General features: G+C 45.2%; 2 protein-coding genes across 43 annotated transcripts in view; one reads left to right on the top strand and one right to left on the bottom strand.

Moving 5' to 3' along the window:
* PPP2R1B (protein phosphatase 2 scaffold subunit Abeta) overlaps nt 1–1,566 on the top strand; it is a 35,914-nt gene extending 34,348 nt beyond the window's left edge. For 5 of the 16 annotated variants that reach the window (XM_081543342.1, XM_081543338.1, XM_081543329.1 and 2 more), the window contains 2 exons: nt 394–474; nt 1,416–1,566. In XM_081543342.1, the coding sequence (XP_081399468.1) occupies nt 394–474; nt 1,416–1,526 (192 nt within the window). In that variant the 3' untranslated portion in view covers nt 1,527–1,566. Of the gene's footprint in view, nt 1–373; nt 575–1,415 lie in introns of all 16 variants that reach the window. The other 11 variants (XM_081543347.1, XM_081543345.1, XM_081543341.1 and 8 more) reach the window with 4 other exon arrangements.
* SIK2 (salt inducible kinase 2) overlaps nt 1–22,450 on the bottom strand; it is a 141,377-nt gene that overhangs the window by 16,242 nt on the left and 102,685 nt on the right. For 3 of the 27 annotated variants that reach the window (XR_014069202.1, XR_014069203.1, XR_014069201.1), the window contains exons 8-16: nt 22,264–22,416; nt 15,391–15,555; nt 8,804–9,032; nt 8,028–8,312; nt 7,715–7,878; nt 6,631–6,744; nt 5,643–5,734; nt 2,652–2,758; nt 381–540 (exon numbers count right to left, since the gene is read on the bottom strand). Coding sequence is in view for 15 of the 27 variants with exons in the window: in XM_081543311.1 (XP_081399437.1) it covers nt 2,726–2,758; nt 4,190–4,751; nt 5,643–5,734; nt 6,631–6,744; nt 7,715–7,878; nt 8,028–8,312; nt 8,792–9,032; nt 15,391–15,555; nt 22,264–22,416 (1,809 nt within the window). In the remaining 12 variants the exon portion in view is untranslated. Of the gene's footprint in view, nt 1–187; nt 294–380; nt 541–1,902; nt 2,759–3,187; nt 4,856–5,642; nt 5,735–6,630; nt 6,768–7,690; nt 7,879–8,027; nt 8,313–8,791; nt 9,033–15,390; nt 15,556–22,263; nt 22,417–22,450 lie in introns of those variants that run through there. The other 24 variants (XR_014069200.1, XR_014069204.1, XR_014069206.1 and 21 more) reach the window with 21 other exon arrangements.

Genomic DNA, 22,450 nt, shown 5'->3' with positions numbered 1-22,450 from the left:
AGCAGTGAAACAAAAAGATGGGAGGGGCACTGTGAGGCCAGGGACTTGGGGTCCAGGGTCCGGGGGGCGCTGGGGAAGGCCAGCCTAGGTCCCATCAGGCCTTCCAGGGGCCACGGGCTGACAGACAGCGCTCTGTCATCAGCCTCCTCCCTGGGACCACAGGCCAGGGAGCACCGCACTACCAAACCTGTCAGAAGGGATACGTGGATTTGTTAAATTCTTTTAGTCCCAGTTCAGAAAGAGAGGCAGATGATACTGTTCTTGTCTTCCACACATGACTCTGAAGACAAGTTCTAGAAAAATTTCCAGAAGCAATAAAATGATCAAAGATCCCTGCCTATACAGTGACTCCAACTTACTGCCTGTTCTCCAGTTTTTACCTTTGATGTCTAGGCACAAAGAGACCGAGCGGCTCGAGTGGCTTCCGAGGAGGCAGTAGAGGCAGCCCAGTTTAGGGGTCCAGGTGCAGCCAAGGTCAGCCCCGAACAGACTCCGCCACTGCTCGCGGGACCAACGTTGTCAAATGACCCTACGTGTTGTCTCAAAGGAGAACAAATGTGAAAAATTAGCTGGAGTGAGATTTCCCTTAAGCCAACTCAAGTGACTCCTCATATGGGCTTTTAAATGTAATCGTGGCAAGAAAATTCTGACCCCAAGACACAGAACCCAATATTAACCTGGGGCTTGACTGTGGCTGGGAGGACCCTGCCAGGGAAAGCATTCATTTCCTCACATCCACACGTGTGAACTGCCCGCACCTGAGCAGGGCCTACTCTTGACCACTACACACTTGGACCCCTGACTGGCCAGAGCGAAAGCGGCTGCTTTTTACCTTCCTTTAGTATCTGGTTGGCCAGCCAGTCACTCTTCAGCTGTGAACACACCCTTCTTCCCAACTCTAGCAATTAGGCAGAATTCATTTCTCTAAGAACCACCCTTTCAGACAGAGAGGAAAAGGCCAGTGCCGCCACGAGAGGGCGACACTCCCGCAAGGCGGTGCCCTCCCTCCCTGTCAGGGAGCAGGGCTCCGTCCCTCGGAGGTGAGGGCTGCCTTCAGCCCGCTCCCAGGCTCCTGCCAGCCCCACCAGACTGACTCAGGTCACAGCTTCGACACTGAGGGAGAAAGGGACGCTGACTGTCTCTGTCTTTGGAGGCCAAGTCTGATGCAGGGAGGGAGGAGTCCTTCAGCTCCATCTCCTCATCCTTGACGGGCCCCTCATGTGGAGACTGGAGGATGGCTGGTGTGGAGAACCTCCTCCTGCCTCCTCTGTTCCCAAGGCAGCAGCAAGGCGGCGGGGAGGCCCTGGTGGGGCGGGGTGGGGCAGGGTGGGGTGGGGTGGGGGGGCGTCTGTGTTGCTGTTTCAGGGGGACCCTCCACCCCCGCCTGCTGTGCTGATGTGCTCTTTGCCTTACAGGGACCAGCATGTCAGCTGCACGTAAATACCAGAGACACACTTCCCCAGCTGGAAACTGCAGAACTAGTGCTTTTTTCCCAAAGCAAGTCTAGACTAATATCCCGGATTTAAAAAAGAAAGCATAAATGAAAAATAAAGAAAGTACCACACATATTGCACTTTTCGCTGAATGAAGTTTTTACCTCACGTTCGTCTTAACCAAAGTGTCTTCAGACGAGCCCAGTTTACAAGAGGGTGATGCTACTGGTTAGTCATACAGTAGTGTACACACACTGGTGTGAGACAGACCGCGAAGGCGTCGTTTCAGAGTACCTCTCTTATAAAAAGAGTAGTACTAAGCCTTCTTAGTGTTACTTTAGTATTTGTGAAGAGAAAACTGCTTGGAGGCTCACACAGGTCACTAGTCAGGGGACAGAGCAAAGGAGATGGTCAGATGGGGCTGGGAAAATGCCTAACTGAACAACAGAACCAGTCTCCTCTCACCAGCTTACATTTCAGAGAATAGATCGTTATGGAATTTATTGATTTCTGCTTGAAATAAATGTGAAAAGCAAACAGGAGCTTACAACACAGTCCAGCAGGACGGGTCATGCTCCTCGCCCGCTGTCTGCGGTCTGAACAGACCCGGCCACTGCTGGGTGCTCCCCAGGCCCCAGCTCCGGGGCCGTGACACCCCCCCAGCCTCTGCTGCCCCATCTGTCAGCCCAGTGGTCCTGCTGGAGCTCCCAGCTTTCCCGAGCTCAGCAGCTCATGGCCTGGTCTGTAACTCTGCCATCCTGGGACTCTGAAATGAGCGGCCCCCGTCTTCAATCTGGAAGGCATTTTAATTTCATAAATATTATAGCGCTTCTGTAGAACATTTTGGGAAAACATCCTTCAGTCTAAACAAATCAAGCTTGTTTTACAACTGGCTTATTTTGCAAAAACTTAGAACAGATTAGAGATCTTAATGAAAGGATCTCTTAAACGATGTTGCCTATTTCACAAAATCATCCATCTTAAGCATGAGGAGGAATAAACAATTCGTAGAAGGAACCTACTTCTTCCTTCTTGGGTTTCTTGCTGCGTCTTATCCAATCACAAAAACAAGTCCACAGCCCTCCCGTGCTCACACCGAGTCCAGCTCCGAGCAGAGCGCCTGCGGAGTGACTCTGACCCAGAGGAGCCGTCACGGAACCCCTAGGCCCTGGACGCTTCTCCTTGCCTGCCTGGACGCGCACTACAGAGGAAAGGCACCTGAAGGGTGTGTTCTAGATGCAGCATCAGTGTAGTATCTCTCTTCTCTGTGCTTTAAGGGAGATGCTTTGTGCTTACGCGTTCATCTGCTTACAGGACAAGCCATTCTAAGGGACAGAGACAAGAGTCTTTGTAAATAACACTGGGTTTGTATCACTTGGATCTTACTGTCCCAATGACAGATTACTCATTATTTCTAGGTTACACAGTCAACTAGCTGTGGCATCTTTTTTCACGTACTCTGATGACTGAATTGTAAGGGTCAGTTGTACGAGTAATATATGTTTGGCAGATGAATGTGTTCAAATGGTTAACACATCTGTGGTCTTCTGAATATTGCTGTAATACTTGAACATTTCATTACACGTCAAAACTCTAAGGAAACTAAGGATGTGATTCCCACATGGTGGAAAACAAATTCTGAAGTGACTTTGGATTTAGCGTTGACATAAATGGAAAACTGTTGGTTTCTACAGAAAAGAAATTGTTAAAGCGTGATCTGGGGGAGGGGAAAGGCACAGCACTACCACTTCACATGGGAGATAAAAGTTCATTTTTCCTCATCCTTAAAATTTCTAAGCCCTATATGAAATTGTCCAAATATACAAAGCTCAATAAACAACTAGCAACATCTAGTGTAAAGTCAAAGTAGTTATTACATTTTTAAAAGAGATATGAGGTCCTCTACAGACCAACTGCCCCAAACCGAAAGTCTCCACAGAAGACTGTGCGGGAAGAGCCCGTCTTCCCCGGCCCGGGGCTGCTGCTCTTGACCAATTCTTGACTTTCCTGCCCCTGGTCTCCACTGCTGCGAGTCTCTTGGTTCCACAGGTGACATCTTTGGGAGCTCTTGGGACACTCTGACACTCTGGAACCCAGGGACCTTCTGAGGAGGTGACCGCCGGTTTCAGGGGTCAGTACCCACTGTTACTCAGTGGACACTGAAACAGAGCTCACGTTCTACCATTTTGAGTGGTCTCGGGGACACTGTGCAGCAGCAGCAGCTCAGAACTTAACGATTCAGCGACAAAATACAACTTTACTTCCTGTGCATCAGTGTCAATATGTATTCTTGATTTGCCTTTGAGGAACATGCTGTTGCTTGGTTTCAGTGAAAAATATATTGCCTTTTTTTTTGCCTGCATGTAACGGCACATATTTTTTTCCTGCTTTCACCGAGGTTTCCCTTGATGAACTGATGTAGTTCTGTGTAAAACCTAGGTCTGGGTGTCTTTTTCTTACGAAACTTTTGTTGGTGCCTCCGCTGAGAGCTCGCTCCACTTGACCTACGGGCATGAGCTGCAGCCGACAACCACGTTCCAGCGCTTGCCACAGAAAACCACGGTGGGACAGAGCCAGCAGGAGGCGACACCTGGCTGGCCGGCCCTGCGATTCCAGTTGGGTGACTTGACTTCTTCCCCATCAGGAAGAGGGTGGGAAAACGAGCTTTTAAATTTAAAAGGCTGGAATAAAAATAGAAAGACAACACTCTTTTCACCCAACCCGCCTCACTTCCTGTAAAGCTGAGGTTAATTTACCAGGACATAGCCGCTATGCTGTGGGTCCACGGCTTCCAGCATTTCACAATCAAAGAGTCCGGGGAACTCGGAAAGCGCCAGAGGGTCGTAGCCGGAGGGGGCCTCCTGCGGTCCTGAGCTCCTGGGACAGTCCGGCCCGTCCATGCTACTCTGCGGGGTTCCATCCGCGGGGTACTGACCGGGAGCGGGGTGCTCGGGCTCCGGGGAGGCCGCGCCCGGCAGCTCACAAGTCTGATAGAACTGTAAGGGGGCCGGGGCGCCCCCCGACTGCTGCGGCGGTGGCGGCGGCGGGGGCGGCGGTGCCCCCGGCGAGGCGGGCAGCGGCTGCAGCCGCATCTCGGGGTACGGGCTGAGGAAGGGGCTGAATGGCATGTGCTCGGAAGCCGGCTCCAGGACGGGGCTCAGGGGCTGGGTCAGGCTGAAAGGCGGCGGCGGCTGGGAGGGCGGTGGCGTCTCCTGGCGGGGAAGGGGCTGTGGGTAGGAGCTCTCTGCTATCTGCATCTGATTAAAATATGCCTGCAGCTGGGACTGTTTCTGGAGGAAGAGCCGCTTCTGCTGGAGTCTAAGTTGGCAATACCAAAAGAAAGAAGTTTAGGTCTTCTTCAGTGACGGCAATTCTAATGTAAATCCAGTATCAGTCATTAGCGTCCGTCCTCCCACTTCTCTCTTTCCCAAGGCAGGAAAAAAACAAAAAACAAAAAAACGGGGGTAGGAACCAGTCATGTTTGGTTTCTTAAACCCAATCTTATTTTTTGTCCCTCAATTCTGGCTGATCCCTCAGTGCTCAAGTGAACACTGTGAATTCCTTTTCTCTAAGACCCTTGGGTTTTTCCTCCCTTTGAAGCAAGGGGCTCACTCCCCATCCTGGGGTTCGGAAGCAGGGGTGGGCCTCTGGAAGACCATGGATTAGGGGACATCTACCTTGCTCAGCTAGTAAAGAATCCACCTGCAAGGCGGGAGACCTGGGTTTGATTCCTGGGTTGGGAAGATCCCCTGGAGAAGGGAAAGGGTACCCACTCCAGTATTCTGCCCTGGAGGATTCCATGGACTGTATAGTCCATGGGGTCTCAAAGAGTTGGACACAACTGAGCAACTTTTACTTTCACCTTGGCCGAGATGCTTCTACTCAGGAGGCTGGACAGCACAGATTACTACAAGGGAGGCTGGAGGCCTTCTTTCCAGTAAAACCCACTTAAACTGCATTAGCCCCCAGGTCCTGAATGCTTAGGTTTATTCACAGACCAAAGGGGAAACACCAGGAGAAAATGAAAACAAAGCAGGCTTAGGGCTGCTCTTCCCGGACAGGCCTATATTCCATGGACAGTGGAACATCCGTGTTAGCATATGGAAACCTGTTGTCCTGGTACAGGGAAATTTTAGAGGGAAGGACAACGCACCCAGCTGAAGTTGGCCACAAAGAAAGTGACCTCTCTGGCCGACCACCATCTCTCACCTATGTTCTTGCAGCTGCTGTTCAAGGCTCCGTGGCGGTTCTTTGCAATAAAGCTGACAGGTGTTCTGGGCTTTTGACAGAAGGCTGGGCTTCTAGAAGAACAGAAAAATACAAGCATGACATGTTGTCATCTAGGACACAGTCATCAGCCTTTACTTCTGCCTGGAGGATGAACCCACGTGAGTCCTCCAGAAGCTGCAGGATGCAGGGACTGACACTTGCTCGCTGAGACCCTGGGAGAGCCTGGGCCCCACAGCATTGGGTCAGCAGGCCTGGGTTGTCTTAGTTCTAACCTGCTTCACTTTCCTGTCGCTAAAGTCCTTCAGGACCAGGAGGTTCATGGAGACTAAAAACAATGAGAAAAGTGGAGTTAAATCTCTAGCAAAGGCACCTACTGAATGAGCAAATGATTCATTCTTTATGGGATCTAATATTTTCAAGCACCAACAGAGAGCTTATGGTAACCTTTTGCTAAGTACTAAGAGGCATAAGGGCTTCCTAGGTGGCACCAGCAGTAAACAAACTGCCTGCCAATGCAGGAGAGACATAAGAGATCGGGGTTCAATCTCTGGGTCAGAAGATCCCCTGGAGAAGGGCATGGCAACCCTCTCTAGCATTCTTGCCTGGAGAATCCCATGGACAGAGGAGTCTAGTGGTCCAGGGTCACAATGAGTCATGACTAAAGCGACCTAGCACGCATGCAAGAGGCGTAAAACAGAAGCAAAGAAGCCAGGGTTCCCTTCCCTGCTGCTCAGTGGCAGTATCTTTTCCAGGGCTCTGAGGACAAGCCTTTTTCTTCTGCCAAGATAGAGCATAAGGTTAAGTCTGAACAAGTTTCTAGAAACTACAGAGTCAGACCTGCTTGCCTATAAAGGAATTAAGCAGCTACCCAAAATAAATACCAAGCAAAACAGGTTCCTGCTGTGCAGAGAGGCAGAGTGGGGATGATCACGGTGAGCCGGAGTGACAAGGGGGAGGAGGATCCCACCTGGAGTCGGTGCTGCAGGTACTGGGCCTCCAGGCTGTGCCGCTGGGAGAGCTGTGGGTGTGCGCTGCCCCCGGGGAGCGCAGACACACTCTTCTGCTGCGGAGGCGCTTCCTCCTGGGGAGCGAGCAGGGGACACACTTTCAGTTTCCCACGTGGGACAAGGTTTCAAATTTGAGTGGAAGCACCTTGGCAAACGTCCAAGGGGAACTCCAACTCTGTTAAGACTTAATCCTCAAGGCTTTTACATAACTAGTAGGCTGAGAGTCAATCACTTTGCAGAAGAGGAATATGGGCTTCCCCAGATGGCTCGGTGGTAAAGAATCCACCTGCCAATGCAGGAAACCTAAGTTTAGTCCCTGGGTCGGGAAGATCCCCTGGAGGAGGAAGTGGCAACCCACTCCAGTATTCTTGCCTGGAGAATCCCATGGACAGAGGAGCCTGGCAGGCTACAGTCCATGGGGTCGCAAAGAGTCAGACACAACTGAGCGACTGAACAACAGGATGAATGCATGCTGTTTACCCGCAGTAAACGATGACCAAGCTAGTGCGGGAGCAAAGGCCCTGCCGTCACCAGCAGTTTATTACCTTCATGTGGGCATCAAATGCTCTAATATTCCTGATGTACTGAACATGGGCTCACATAAAATGAATTACATAAACAGCCACATTTTTTTGTACTTTTAGCACAAATAACTCACAATATTTAATGAAGTGATATCACATCAAAAATAAATGGCAACAAGGTTCTCATTTATGTTATTACTGGTAATCTGTGTGTGTGCGCGTGTGTACACGTGCATGATAGGGGGAGGGAGTTCCAGGGAGACTGTAAGAGGGAATCCATATAGAATCTGTGCGACAAACCGAGCAGAGCGTGAGTGTCTAGGCTTCCACATGGTACTGACCGCCTGGGCCAGTGCGGATGGGCCTATCCAGCCTGTCAGGCAGACAACAGCAACACAGAAAGCTTTCAGGCTGCGGGCTTTCCAAAAGGACCTGTCTGCTCCAGGAGGAGGAAATCCTCTGAATGAAATGACACACCTTCAGGACACACAGCCACGGGGGCAGGGCCCAGGGCACCCACCTGCGGGCAACTGCTGGCCAGGTCCTGGAGCGGCGCGGCGGGAGAGGCCAGGCTGGGGTCGGCCTCGGATCCCATCTGCTCATAGAGCAGCTGCACTTTGTTCAACTCTAGGATTCCTTTGGTTCTAGCCAGATTCTGAAGATGTTGTCTAAAAGCTACGATTCCTGAAAGAAAGAACAGTGGCCAAACGGTTTAAATAAGAGACAAGGCCTTCCAAGTGAGCACAGGTCTGAAGCCAACATGGCAATGGGCCCCACGGTGTCCCACAACAGAAGCGCCTGGAGAGCCAGTGGAGACACACACACACACACACCTTGGGTGAGGGAGGTGTCTGATGCCCGGCGGCCCTCTCTGAAGCTCACTGGAGACCTGTTGTGGGCCTCGCGTTTCTGGGCGCTCAAGGCCTGCATGGCGGGGTTGGCAGGTCTCAGGCTCACGAAGGGAGACGTCATGCGGGGTGAGGGCGGGTTGGCTAACATCATGTCCTTGAGGGAAGGGTTGTCCTCAAGAAAGTGCAGGTCCCTCTGCACAGATCCCATATCATACTCAGAGTCCACACTGTCAAGGGAGGGGTTGTCACTCATGGAGAAAATTTTCCCTTGAAGAGAAAAAAACAAAAACAAAACACCAATATGACCACCAATAAACAGCATCTTCTTGGAACATGGAATACAGAGCATGGCCAGTGTGAGTTTCCATAGCTACCATGTCCTCAATCTCCAACCAAAACATTTTTTCAAAACTTTTTCACATGTCAAATGAATCAGCTTTGAATATTGTGGGGGATAACACTTCCAGAATTTGGGACTGTAAGATCTTCGCCACTCCAGAAGAGCCAGAGTCCTTGATGAGTCACGTAGCTCTCGGATGAGTCCTGGGAGTTGGGTGGGCGGGAGCAACTCACAGACATTCCAGTTTAATCTCTGTGAGTTGCTGAGCAGGCCTAATCTCAACTCCTGCTGAATGCCATCCACAAAGGGACAGGACACAAACAACATTCCAGGAACCGGCTGGTATCACTACTATCTCTTGGAGCAGACGACACAAGATGCTGCAGAGACCCGACCTGGTGCTTACCAGAAGTCATACCTGAACCAGGCACCATGACCAGCTGATTGGTCACTTCCGACAGCGTGTGCCGCCTCTGCCCGCCGCGTGTGGACTGGAAGGCGTCAAAGGCCTGACTGGGATCTTCCTCGGCCTCACCTTCTGTCTCCAGCCCCTCATCAATGGAGGTCTCCATCATGTTGCTCGGCAGGGACTGGCACCCCTTCCTCGCCAGGACGGGAGGCACAGGGTCCAGGAGACAGCCATTTACCTAAATGTCAGTGGCAGAGGGACGTGAGAGGAAACATCAGTTGCTGCGACATTTGGAAAATCCACAATGGCAAAAATGTCAAGAGACCTGCGGCCAATCAGAAATTAAGTAAAATATTAAAAATGTCCACATTTGTTACCAATGACAACTGTGTAGACTAGAAGTTACGGCAAGTCACCTGCCGCACTAAGAGACGCAAGCCCGTTATGTTCCAAACTGGTGCTGCCTCCTGGGTTTCTCTGAGTCCTCATTATTACAATAAACAATTTTTTTAGTGGTTTTCAGATGAATAGGGCATAATAGCTTGAAGCCTACCAGTTATTATTATTTTTAAGAAGGGAAATGAAGAGGGGGAAGATGAGATTAAAAAACATCCAACTGCATGGCTTATAGCTAAGAAAAGAGTAGTCATCAGCATTCTTCTAATTTTCAACCACAAAACATACAGGAAGGCTCCAGATATTTATGTTCAGAATCTAAGTACCTGCACATTTGATTTAGTCTTTGGGTCTATGGACCCCAGGAATGGAAAAAAGAATTCTTTAAAGATGTACATACCACAGAAAGGAATGAAAAAAAAAAAATTCAAATGGCAAACAGCCAAAGCCTTCCATTATAGAATAACAGATGACTCAGAGGCCCGGAATTCCAGCAGAGGTTAACGAGCACCAAGGCTCTGAATTCTCCTTCCTCCAGCAATATACCCAGTATCCACGCTTCCTACCCCAAGGGGAAGAGCTCGGCATAGCTCCTGAGTGAGAACTCTGCCTGCCTCTGCCGTTGCCAAGCAAACCACCTCGAGGCGGGCAGGATCGGCACACGAAGGGGAGCTGTGGTTTCAGTTCTTCTGGCTGTAAAAGCCCCAGTGAGGAGGCAATTATTTACCTCATTACCTTAACCATCCCCTGTGGACACCAATAGGTTTTCTCCTGTGAACAGCTGCTCAGGAGCAGCCAGGCGCCAGACTGCGTTCCCAGAAGTACTTCTACCTGGGACACACGGGGAGAGCCATTGTTTCCTTTGGAAGCAGGAGAGGCTCGTGTATGGAGAGGGGACGTGGAAAGGACCGCGCCAGACGCAGGGAACTTTCCTCTTATGGCAACCACCCTGAAGGCGCTGCGAGGCCCTTTATTTGGAGAGGAAGACTTGGGTGACTCAGACGGTTGTTTGCTTGGGGGAGGGGACAGTTATTCCACAAAAAACTGTTCTGGGGCTGGAGCCATTACTAGGATAAGGCGGCTAATGCACTACAAGGTTTTAAAGTGACAAGTGGTCGTTCAAAATGAAGGATGACAGATGCTCTTTTCCTAGACCAAGACCGATCATGGCAGTAGAAAACAACAGCTCTGAACGCTGGCCAGAGCAATTAGGCCCTCCTTCACCCTTCCCCAGGTAAGTGTTTCCTTTTGAGGACAGGACTTCAAAATACAGTGTGAGTGAAAGGTACATTTTCCAACAAAGTACTTTTGCCTTTCCTTAAACTCGATCGATCACTTCTGATAAGAGACCTCATATGCTGTAGGCAGCATACACATAGGAGTCAGACCCTCAGAAACGCCACCACTAACGAATAACATCCCTGAGCTTACCACAAATACAAGATTCTAGTACAGGAGATTGCTAGACTGTTACAGACTGAAGGTTTGCATCTCCTCTTAAATTCATACACTGAAGCCCTAAGGCCAGTGTGACTGTATTTGGAGATGGAGTCTCTAGAGAAATGTAATTAAATCAGGTCTTAAGGGTGGGGCCCTGATCTGGTAGGATTAGTGTCCCTACACAAAGAGACCCTACAAAACTCTCTTTCTATGTATATGAGAGCACAGAGGAAAGGCCATGGAAGGACATGAGAGGGAGGCCCTCTACCAGCCAGGAAGAGCCCTTACCAGAAATCATACTGGCCATAACCTTGATCTTAGACTTCCAGCCTCCAAGAACTATTAAGAAAATAAATTTCTGTTGTCTAAAGCCACCCAGCTTGTGGCAATTGGTATGGTAGCCTGTGCTAACACAGCAGACTAATGCATAGTACTAGCCAGGGAGTCTGGAAGCTGGAACATGCCTTATTTAATTCATATCTTAAGTGCCTGGCAAGTCTGGAACATATTGAAGAGGATAAAACCTCAGCTCTTATTAGGCAAGTTGCTTAACTTCTATAAAGCTCATTTTTTTCCCACTTGTAAAATGAGAGTAAAGTTTTCCAGGAGGGATAACTAAAACACTGCATATATTATCATCATTTCTTGACTGAAGATAATACTTTATAACAATAAAATTGTTTAAAGCATGAGAATAAAGCAACATTTTCTTTTAAAGCATTTTTACCATCTTGAGGCAAATTAAAATAAACAAATAACCAGGTAAGGAAGGAAAGAACTGGATAACCCCAATTCTGGAAATTTATCCTCAGGAAATAATCAAAGGTACAGTCAAAAATTTGAACACAGGGATATTCATATCCCTGAAGCATATATAAGGAAGCAAAAGAAATTTAAAGTACTTGATGTCTAAAAACAGGCGAGTAGTTAAGTAAGGGTATATCTAATATAAGGCAGTTGTTAAATATAACTCATGCTTTCAAAGATGATTTCATGGTATGGAAAAAAAATGCCCATGATATTATATAAAAGCAGGTTTGAAATTATATATAATAGAATAAGATTTTGTTTTAACAAGACTACCTACGTGCTGAGTCACCCTATACTCATCCACCCACCCATCCATCTACCTATCCATCTATAACATACTCTAAGGAAACATGTCAAAATGGGCTTACCTTTGTTTTGGGTAGGGGGATTATGAGTAAGTTAATTTTTTCCTTTATCCCTCTCTGAATTTTCTGTGTGTGATTCTGATTTATGTTTTTTCATATAAATTTAAAAATTCAGATTCAGAGAAATTTCTCCCCTTGACTAAGTCTTAGAGGTTAACACTATTAAAGGTTTTTGACGATCCTTTTTAGACTCTCTCTTATGTGTGCTACCTTTATAATTAAAATATTAAAAATGTCAATAGACGTGGAACAGTTCTACTACACCGTTTCCTTCCACTCTCCAGCTATGAAGATGGTAACTTGGAAAATCCTTTTATTATAATCTGTAATAAAATGTTAAAGGTATCTGTGCGTGTGTGTGTGTGTAAAGTCCGTTATTCCCCAAAAGCTCTCAAAAGAGAGAGACTAGCCCTTCAGGCCTGCTCTGCCCCCGTTTGGGCTCTGTGCTTCCTGGGGGTCGTGGTTACTGCTCAGAGTTGGATGACTGTCTCAGAAAGGTGCTATCTTTTGCAGCAATCCCAAACCAATGTTTCAACGCAGACTCCCTGAAGGATTTTACTGACAGTTTGAAGTTGAAGTTGAAAACTTCCGGGAGGGAAAGAGTTGGTGAAACCTCTGAGAGGCACAATACCTTCCACCAGTTGTGAGCAGAAATGACTGAGCAGCACATCAGTTACTCGGCACCTTCGAGACGACAAGCAGGCGCTAGAGTGAGGGCCCACAGAGCCAGAGCAACAGCCACGGGCCAGGGTCTCTGTCTGAAGGTTGTGCGTGTGTGCTTATTTACGGGCCCCAGAGAGAGAGGTGTCGGGGAGGGAAGAGGCACAAAGAGCACCGCTGACATAAATGAAACGGTCCGTGGATAAGACAGCAGAAGGCTACGGCCTGGCTGAGCGCCAGGGTGGCCCTGTCAGTGTGGGTGGCCAGCTCCAGCGTGGCATTGCTCTTCCTACAAATGCAAATATGCCATCTAGCTTCTGTCTATATCTTTCACAAAATCATTCATTTCCTGTCTGTTTCCTAGTTACGGTAACAATCACAAGCTTTAAAAATAGCCTGCCCTATATAATACGGCAGACAGTGCCCAATCTGTGTTTCGGGCCTGATGCCCTCACAGCCAAGCTTTTAGCACACTGCATTTTAATTTTTTCAAGGGAATTAGATTTTAAAAATAAATGAATGATGTTGCCCCAATTTATGTCTAAATTTCCGGGTGGGAATGTAACAGCAGTTTATGAGGATCTGAACATGCTAGGCAACCGCAGGCAGAGGAAACAGACTGTCCACAGGAAGTGGATTTGTCCTCAGGGACACGGATGCTAACTCCTCGTGGTCAGGAACCCAGCTTAGCACCTGCTTATGGCAGCCTAGCTTCAGGCTGCCTTGATTACGCTCTAGCTGAACTCATTACTTAACTTCCGATTCAGCTCTACCTCTATTTCTGAAAATGGCATTTACCTTCCTGATCCTCAAGGCTCATAATGCTGTCCTTGGTTTGGACTTCTAACAGTTTATCAATTTTATCTGTGCAATCTCGTTTATACCATCGCCTCTTGTCCAGTTTCATGGGCACCATGTAGCTCAGTCTCTTAATCTCCCCTGACACACACTCTAACCTTCTACTGTCCTTGTCGCCAGACTCTCTCTCATTCAAGGCAGGCTATGGACATTTCCAAGATAATTTCTGAAGTACAACATGGATCATGGTGCTTCCCTATCAAAAAATCTTCAGTTGTTTCCTACTACCCTGGAGAAGTCCATCTGAGAAAAACTCTCCCGATAATACTGAAACATGCTCCCATGCTGAGAGCCTTAGATGAGAGAGAGTCTATACCTTGGCTCTGCCATTCAAGGCAAGGCTACTTATTTGTCTTTATTTTGTACAACTCCCCTTCACAGGCCCGCTCCTTCAGCCATGCTGAGCTCTGGCTCTGACTTGCCCTAACTGGGCTTTCCTGACATTTTCCCTCCGCTGAGAGGGCCATCATACCCTCGTTTCCATCCACCCTGATTTTGTCTCTTAATTCCCAGCTCTGACAGTTAAACCAAAGACACTACTGATCAAACTGGAACTGTCTCCTAGTCTTGCAGCATTTTAATTTTTGTCTCTTTAAGGGACCAATTATGTATCAATTTATTCAGTTCTCAGCATCACTGCCGTTAGTTATGCATCATGTCTCTTCTGCTAGACTACAGACTTTGAGGCAGAATTAATGTCTGAGTCATCTTTTTATTACCTAATGAGGCTAAAAAGACAGGAAACCAATATTTATTGAGTATCTACAATTTGCCTAGAACCTCATACACATTCTCTAAATTAATCCTCACAACAGTGTCATAAAGTTGGTATCCTCATTTTACAAGAGAAAATGTAAGTTCAAAGAAATCAGTCACTTTGTCCACGTTCACACAGCTAGAGAAGAAATGAGACTATTTTAACTATACTCTAAGACCTTCCCATTAATGTGATCTTCAGTATACCACCTGATGCTAAGTATATAAAACAAGTAAGAAGTGAAATAAATATCCACTGCGCTTCCCAGTTGGCTCAGTGGTAAAGAATTTGCCTACCAAGCCCAAGACCAGGGTTCGATCCCTGGGTCGGGAAGATCCCCTGGAGAAGGAAATGGCATCCCACCTCACTATTCTTGCCTGGGAAATTCCATGGACAGAGAAGCCTGGCGGGCTACAGTCCAAGGGGTCACAAAAGAGTCAGGACATGACTTAGCAACTAAACAACAACACTGCTACTGCTACTGCTACTGCTAAGTCGCTTCAGTCGTGTCCGACTCTGTGCGATCCCATGGACAGCAGCTCACCAGGCTCCGCTGTCCCTAGGATTCTCCAGGCAAGAATACTGGAGTGGGTTGCCATTTCCTTCTCCAGTGTATGAAAGGGAAAAGTGAAAGTGAAGTTGCTCAGTCGTGTCCGACTCGTAGCGACCCCATGGACTGTAGCCTACCAGGCTCCTCCATCCATGGGATTTTCTAGGCAAGAGTACTGGAGTGGGGTGCCATTGCCTTCTCCGAAACAACAACAAATATCCATTAAATGAGAGAAGCTATCATCTTCCACATACTAAAAGCCAACTTTATACAGCACACCAGAATAAACTTATCTCCTTTAGGTATGTTCAAACTGGACACAAAGAGATGTTTAGTTGAACAAAAAAGGCTCATCATTTTGTAGCTGCAGCATATGCAGATGAGAAGCCATAACAGGCGAAGCCCAATTCAGCACAATAGTCACGTTTTTGTTTTCAGAATTACAGTTGGCTTAAAAAAATCCAAAACCTATGAGGGATCTAGAACTTGCGAGAAGAAGCTGATTAAGGAAACAGAAGGAAGAAAGATTCTGAAAAGTACACGTGAGATCTGATGAGTTATATAATTGCAGTGAGGACAAGATGGAGAGGGAGCCGAGGTCACCTCTGGATACATTTCTCAGGTCTTCTGCACAAAAACAACACTCCTGAGTGCCTTGAGGAAATGACCAAGTTCAGCTAAGCCAAAGTACAACGTCTGCGGACCAAGCTGCCATCTCCAGCCAACCTTCAAGCTCGGAGTCTCTCAAACACATCTGTACCTTTGGAGTGTCGACACACTCTTCCTCCATGAACGCTGCCTCTGCCTGACAGCCAGACGCTGGGAACGCGAAGGCGTCCACGGTGGATGCCTGTGGGAGGAGGGCAGATCGCATCGCTCGCACGCTGGGTGAATGCACGGTCACTGGGAGCCCCACAGTCTGTGCCTGGAAACACGGCAAGAACGGAAAGTTTGGGAACATTAATCCTCTCTCTATATACACAAATGTACAAATTCCTTGAAATAAGACAGTTCTTCCTGGTGCAATGAAAGGATAAACAGTGATTTGTTGGACACTCCAGAAAAGGTGTGGTGAAGTATGTACAGGTATAGGTATCAATCTGAAGCAGTCGCTGCCATCATTCTGAGACAGGTTGTACAGAAGTTCGTTTCTGTTCCACAGCGAGGTGCATTAACTTTCACAGAGATGACAAGAAAGCTAGTCTTTTTAAGGAAGGTATGGATGTTCTTTTTTTCCAATTCAACAAACATGTATCATCGGTATCCTTAAATATATTACTCTGGAAAGATACAAAGAAGCATAGAACAGTCCCAGTCTCAAGGAGCAGGAGCTCAAAATGGAACCAGAGATAGATACACACACAACTAACTGTAACACAAAGTACACTGCATGCAATAAGGGCTATCTACCTGCATATTTTTTTTTTTTTGCCGGGTGTGGGGTGAGATGGTACATATCTCTTGGCAAGGATGTGTGTGAAGAGGAAGAAGAGAGAAGCAGCAGCTACTTGGCTGGGGCAGGAATGTCCTTCTCTGAAGGAGACACACAGACTAAACACAGCCTGCTTGTCCAGCAGAGACACAGATGCTCACTGCTGAGCAAGTTATGTTCATAAAGTCAGCCTTCTCTAGAAAGTCCATTCTCCATGGCTCCTCCATTAAACCCTCTAAGTAAACAAGTATTACAAACTCTTCCATTGAAAAATCATTTAAAAGAGATTTTCCTTTATGTCAATGGTACGGATTGATTGGGAAGATGACACTCTTGGGTAATCCTTTCCTCCCCATCTCTTTAAAACTGGCAGAAAAATTTCTCAGATCTCTTTTGAACACAAAAGACATTGCAAAACATCGGAGGGAACAATCATCATACCAGTTTCTAAAAGGCAGAGGAATGGCCTATATTTTTTCTGCCATTATCACTTCAAGAGATACAGGATGGTGAGTTTTAAATTCAAACAAATGAAAAGGAACAGAATGATATGATTCTAGCTTTTCCTTTCCCAAGACCTGGGTTTGATTCCTGGCTCCATCACTTACTAATTGTGTGAACTTAATCAATTACCTAAACTCTTTTATTTTCTTCACGTCCTAAAAAGGGCATAATATCTACTACACAGTGAAATTAGGATTGTAAAAGGCAACATGTAAAGTCCTTCACAGAGTAATGTTAATTCCTCCTTTCTCCTTCTTTCTAAAGTCTTAGAATGATGACAACAATTTAATATAGGAATTAGACTGCAAAATGAATATACACTTTTGTTCTCAGATACTATCTAATGGTTCTCAGTTAAAATTTCAGACTGATAGTTTTCAATAATGGGGGGGTGTGTTAGAAATATACTTTATCCTTGACTATACTTTGAATATAGAGTATGCTTTATATTCCAACATTAACATCATTAGATATAGTGCATGAAATAAAGAATAAAATATAGCAATAGTAAAGTGTTGGTATTATATGGATGCTAAAAAAAGAAAGAAAGAAAACACACTACATACATTCTGAGCATGATAAAGAAATAGCTTTTCTTATATCACCGCTCCTCAGGTCACTTTTGAAACTAAACATTTTTTTTTTCCTTTCCAGCATTACTCATTTAAATTAACTGTTTTAGCCACAATGTAAAAATTAAACTTCCTAATAAAGTATATTTGATATATTCTCCTTGCTCTTATTGTCTTTTCAATTAAAGGATAAAGCTAAACTTTTGATTTCTGCTTCCTAAATTTACTTGACTGCTCCTTCTTATTAGGGCAAAGCATTATCTATAGACACTGCGCTGGAAATGAGACACCAACATGACAACTAGGATATGATGTTCTTCTCACTTCCTGCCTCTTGTTAGCTGTGACTTTTTCAATGGCAGGATTGTGCTGGGCCAGATCAAGCATAGCACATTTTCTTTGGCAACTTTCACATCCAACCTGGACTACAATAGCTTATCGTGAACTTGGTAAGGACAGAGACATAACACATTTTATTGTGACAATCACTTCATAGGAAACACAATGACAGATTTAGAGGTCTGCTTTTTAGGATTCTTGCAATCATGGAATTAAATAAATCTTTTTGGTACAAGTTACAGTGTAAGTATTCAAACAGCATGCCCAACACTAAGAAGTGAACTAAATAATATGTTATTATAATAAATAGATGGTTGATTAATATCCCAAGCAAGCAGATATTACCAGTTTCTTCAGGAGTGGCCATAAACACCATTGGCACATGAAAAGATGCTTGACATCACTAATTATTAGAGAAATGCAAATGAAAACTACAAGGAGAAACCACTTTATAATGGTCAGAATTGGCTATCATTAAAAAGTCTTCCCTGGTAGCTCAGACAGTAAAGAATCTGCCTGCTATGCAGGAGACCAGGGTTTGACCCCTGGGTCAGGAAGATCCCCTGGAGAACGAAATGGCAACCCACTCCAGTATTCTTGCCTGGAAATCCCATGGACAGAGGGGCTTGGTGGGCTACAAGTCCATAGGGTCGCAGAGTCGGACACGACTGAGTGACTAACACAAGCAAAAAGTCTACAAATAAATGCTGGAGAGTGCAGAGAAAAGGAAATTGTCATACACTGTTGGTGGGAGAGTAAGCTGGTGCAGCCACTATGGAAAACAGTGTGGAAGTTCCTCAGAAAAGTAAAAATAGAATTACCATATGATCCAGCAATCCTACTTCTGGGTGTATATCCAAAAAAAAAAAGCCTATAATTCAAACAGATACACGCACCTCTATGTTCATAGCAGCACTACATACAACAGCCAAAACATGGAAACAATCTAAATGTCCATTGACAGACAAACGGATAAAGAAGATGTGGTACATATATACAATGGAATACAATGGAATACTACTCAGTCATAAAAAGAACAAAATAATGCCATTTGCAGCAACATGGATGCAACTGGAGATTATCATAACGAAATGAAGTTAGAAAGAGAAAGACAAATGCCATATGACATCACTTATATGTGGAATCTAAAACATGGCCCAAATGAAGCTACCTAGGAAACGGAAAGAGGCTCACAGACATAGAGAACAGACTTGTGGTTATTATGGTAGAGGGGTTTGCAGGAGGGGTGGCCTGGGAGTTTGCAGACAGTAGATGCAAACTCTTGCATTCAGAATGGATAAGTAACAAGGGAACCAGGTTCAATATCCTGGGATAAACCACAATGGAAAGGAATATAAAAAAATGTACATATGTGTATAACTAAGTCAGTTTTCTGTACAGCAGAAATTAACACATTGTAAGTCAATTATACTTCAATAAAAAGTTTTTAAAAAGGGTGGTCATAAATAATGACCATGTCCACTAACTGCAATAACTTTTTAGATCACATACTTATTATCTTTAATCTCTCCTTCTGATTTTATGCTTTCCAGAACCATTAAAATGAAAATGCTTTCTCCTATGGGAAAAATCTTTAGTGCTCCTGAAGGACGGCTGAAAACTAGTAGAGAGAATTCACAATAAAAAGGCATATTTTTTAATAGTCATTACAGTCAATTAGATGTCATGTTTCCTGCATATTATGTGGCAAATATAAGTACTCTCAACCCATCTAAGATGAGAATCTCACTGTTTTCTAAGGAGTAATCATGGGCTATTTATCACTACACCATAAATTCCCAGGGACTGTTTTCTGGGCACCTATGAAACCACGATGGCTGGCACTGTGTCTGGCACATAAGTGCTCTATCTGAACTGAACTGCTAGAATCAGTTAACCAATTTCATCTTTGTAGCAAACTTGTGAAGTAAGTAGGTACTGCTGTTTTCATTCTATAGTTAAGGACACTGGAGCTCAGAGATGCTGACTTGCTGACGTCACTCAGCTTGCTATGGAGCCCAAGGCCCGCCTGATTGCGCCACTCATGTGACCTCTGCATGGGATTCTGTGACCTCCCCGGTTCCTATCGCTTCATCAAGTAATAAGCGATCTGCCACTTCTTTAAAGAGAGCAGAACATCAAAGAATTCAAGGGGATAGGCTCTATTAAAACTTTAAGCATATTTATATTCACAAAAACAGAGAAATCTATTTTTTAACAAGCTCAACACTAAGCATGAGAAAGCAGTCTCATAGGAAAGGGAGAACTTCAACCCAGTCCCACTCAGATGGGACTCAAGATGAGTTTGTGAATGAGCACTTCTATTCTTTAGATGCATTTCAAGTCACAGGAAATAGCTTTCTATGATAATTTAGGTCAACATATACAATGAAAAGAACTCATGGGGTGCTCGGTAATAAAAAAGCTTTATCAAATAGAAGAAGATATGCTAATACATCTGAACCTCAAGCCAAATGAAATACAATTCGAGATCTAAGGAACTTGGTTCAAATTTAGCTGTGAAAAGGAAATCATGTACAATAACACACGCATGTGCTTGGAGCAATCGTTTATGTAACCCTCACTTGTGTAACATCTCAGAAGAACAGAGACCTGGCAGGGCAGCTGCTCCATGTGGGGCTTTCCTGCTTCTTATTTTTCTGCTGCGCATTTTCAAGAGGGAAGGGTCACCTCCATTTTCCTACTGCCGCCCCAAATTTGGAATTCTCATTTTGTCCCCTCCTCTATCTTGAAAGCAATACTGCTCCACTTTGAAGGATTACAAGTGCTCAGAGATACTTCAACCCAAATATCTCGAATTTTGGCGATACATTATTTTACTCACATTAGTCTCAATATTCACATTATTTGAGACATTAAAGTATGTATAACAAAGCATATCATTTGCCTTTTTAAAATCAAGAAGATTTCAATTTCCCTGGGTTTCTTTTTCACATACTCTGGAGAAGTCAGTGCAAGATTCTATCATAATTCTATAAATATTGTAGGACTGCCAAACAAGAAATACAAAGTGAAACCTCTTTTGTTCTTACTCTCACTTTAAATATAGTACTCACAGAAGTAGACGGAAATCCTAAAAGATCATGTGAATGATCTATACAGGCCATCTCCCAGTTCTCCTTAGCCCCAGCCTCCTTCTGGGGACCCAGGTCCATTCTTCCCCATCAGCTGAGTCGCCACCACGACTATTCCCTCAGCCTTGGGCTCAACAATGGAGCCGCCTCTCCTTGTCCCTTCCTCCCCAACATTATTTATTACTTATCACTTATTATTTATTACTAAGTGCTGAACAATTATTTACTAATTTAAATGTCCCAGCATCTTATAATTATTCTCATTTTAAAGCTTGAGAAACTGAGGCACAGAAAAACCTCATGTAACTTTTTTAAGGGGCACAGTAGGAAATGGCAGAATCTGGGATGTGCTCCAGAGACCACCTTGCTGGGCTGCCTCTCCAGACCAGGGCTGAGGTCAGCCAGGGTCCACCAGGGAAAGTTCCTTATACTCGCCCTTCCTGCCTACTTCCACTGGCACCATGGTTAGTTCGGTCTTCGGTATTTCTCATCAACTATAATCATCTAACAGCACTCTCCAGATTTCTTCTCTCCCCTATCCAGTCTATCCTTCATAATGTTAGCAGATTGCTTACCTTAAAGTGCAATATAATTTTATCACTTTTTTTGCTTAATAGTCTTCAGCAGTTTCTCATTTCTTCCTGAATTATTAGTAAACCGAAGCTTTAGCACCAATACTTTGGCCACCTGATGCGAAGAGCCGACTCATTAGAAAAGACCCTGATGCTGGGAAAGATTGAAGGGAGGAGGAGAAAGGGACAACAGAGGACGAGATGGTTGGATGGCATTACCCACTCAATGGATGTGAATTTGAGCAAGCTCTGGGAGATAGTGAAGGACAAGGAAGCCTGGAGTGCTGCAGCCCACAGGGTCGCAAAGAGTTGGACACCACTGAGTGACTGAACAACTCTGTTCTTTACCTTGGCATTCAATCCCTTCACAGCATGGCTTCAACTTAACCACTCTGACTCTTTCATTTCCCTATTCTTCAAGTGAATTAATCTGAACAAGTCTGCACTGGCCCACGTGAGTACTTCTGCTCACACTGCTTCTGTCTACGTGTAATGCCTCTAGCTACTGCCTCTCCTGAACAGCTGTGAAGCTCTATCTTAAATGCCATCTCTCCCACAAAGCCTTGCCCGATCAGATGTATCTCTCTCCCCTCTGCCCTTTTTCTAAAAAACGTTCTATCACACATCTACACAAGTTCAAAATGATGACATTCATAGCATCTTCTAAATTTTGCCTTTTCATTATTTTTGAAGGATTGCTATTCATGATGTTGTCTTATTTTGCTTCTATAATGTAATGACTCTGAGGGCACGTTTTATACATCTTCTTCCCTGTAGTGCCTAATAAGTGAAGTTTTCACAGTAAATCTGCAATAAAAATTTATTAAATGAAATTGAATGTACAGACTAGTTATATTAATTCTCAACATAAATGAATGATTTAAAAAAAGAGAGAGAGAAGCCTCTTAAAGAAAAAAAAACTGTCTGAAATAAAATTAATCCTTACAAATAGGAAGATGGTAAAATGTTTGAGAACCTAATAAACGACAGACAGAAACTTTACAGAAAAACAAGGTGTAGAGGATGAAATCCTAGCCCTTTGTACCACACCATGAAAAACGTGTCAAACGTCTGAACCAGCATAGGCACTGATATGACTATTGGCTAATAGGGCGTTACCTTGGCAACTGTTTGTTCCGCGATGGTGCTAGGCCGACGCTGGCGGGCATCAAGTCTCTGCTCCACAGGAAAACTGCTCCTGTGTGATTTCAGGCGCTCCACCAACAAGTAATAAATGGCAGCAAAGTGGTTATAGCTCTTGTTCTGCAAAGCCTGCAAGAGAAAACAAGTACCAAAGGCAGAGAAC

The sequence above is a fragment of the Giraffa tippelskirchi genome, chromosome 11, assembly GCF_054371585.1.
Source record: "Giraffa tippelskirchi isolate mGirTip1 chromosome 11, T2T-mGirTip1v1.2.pri, whole genome shotgun sequence".
NCBI lineage: Eukaryota > Metazoa > Chordata > Mammalia > Artiodactyla > Giraffidae > Giraffa > Giraffa tippelskirchi.
Note: the sequence above shows the minus strand (reverse complement) of the source record. Positions and strands in the feature narration are given on the sequence as shown.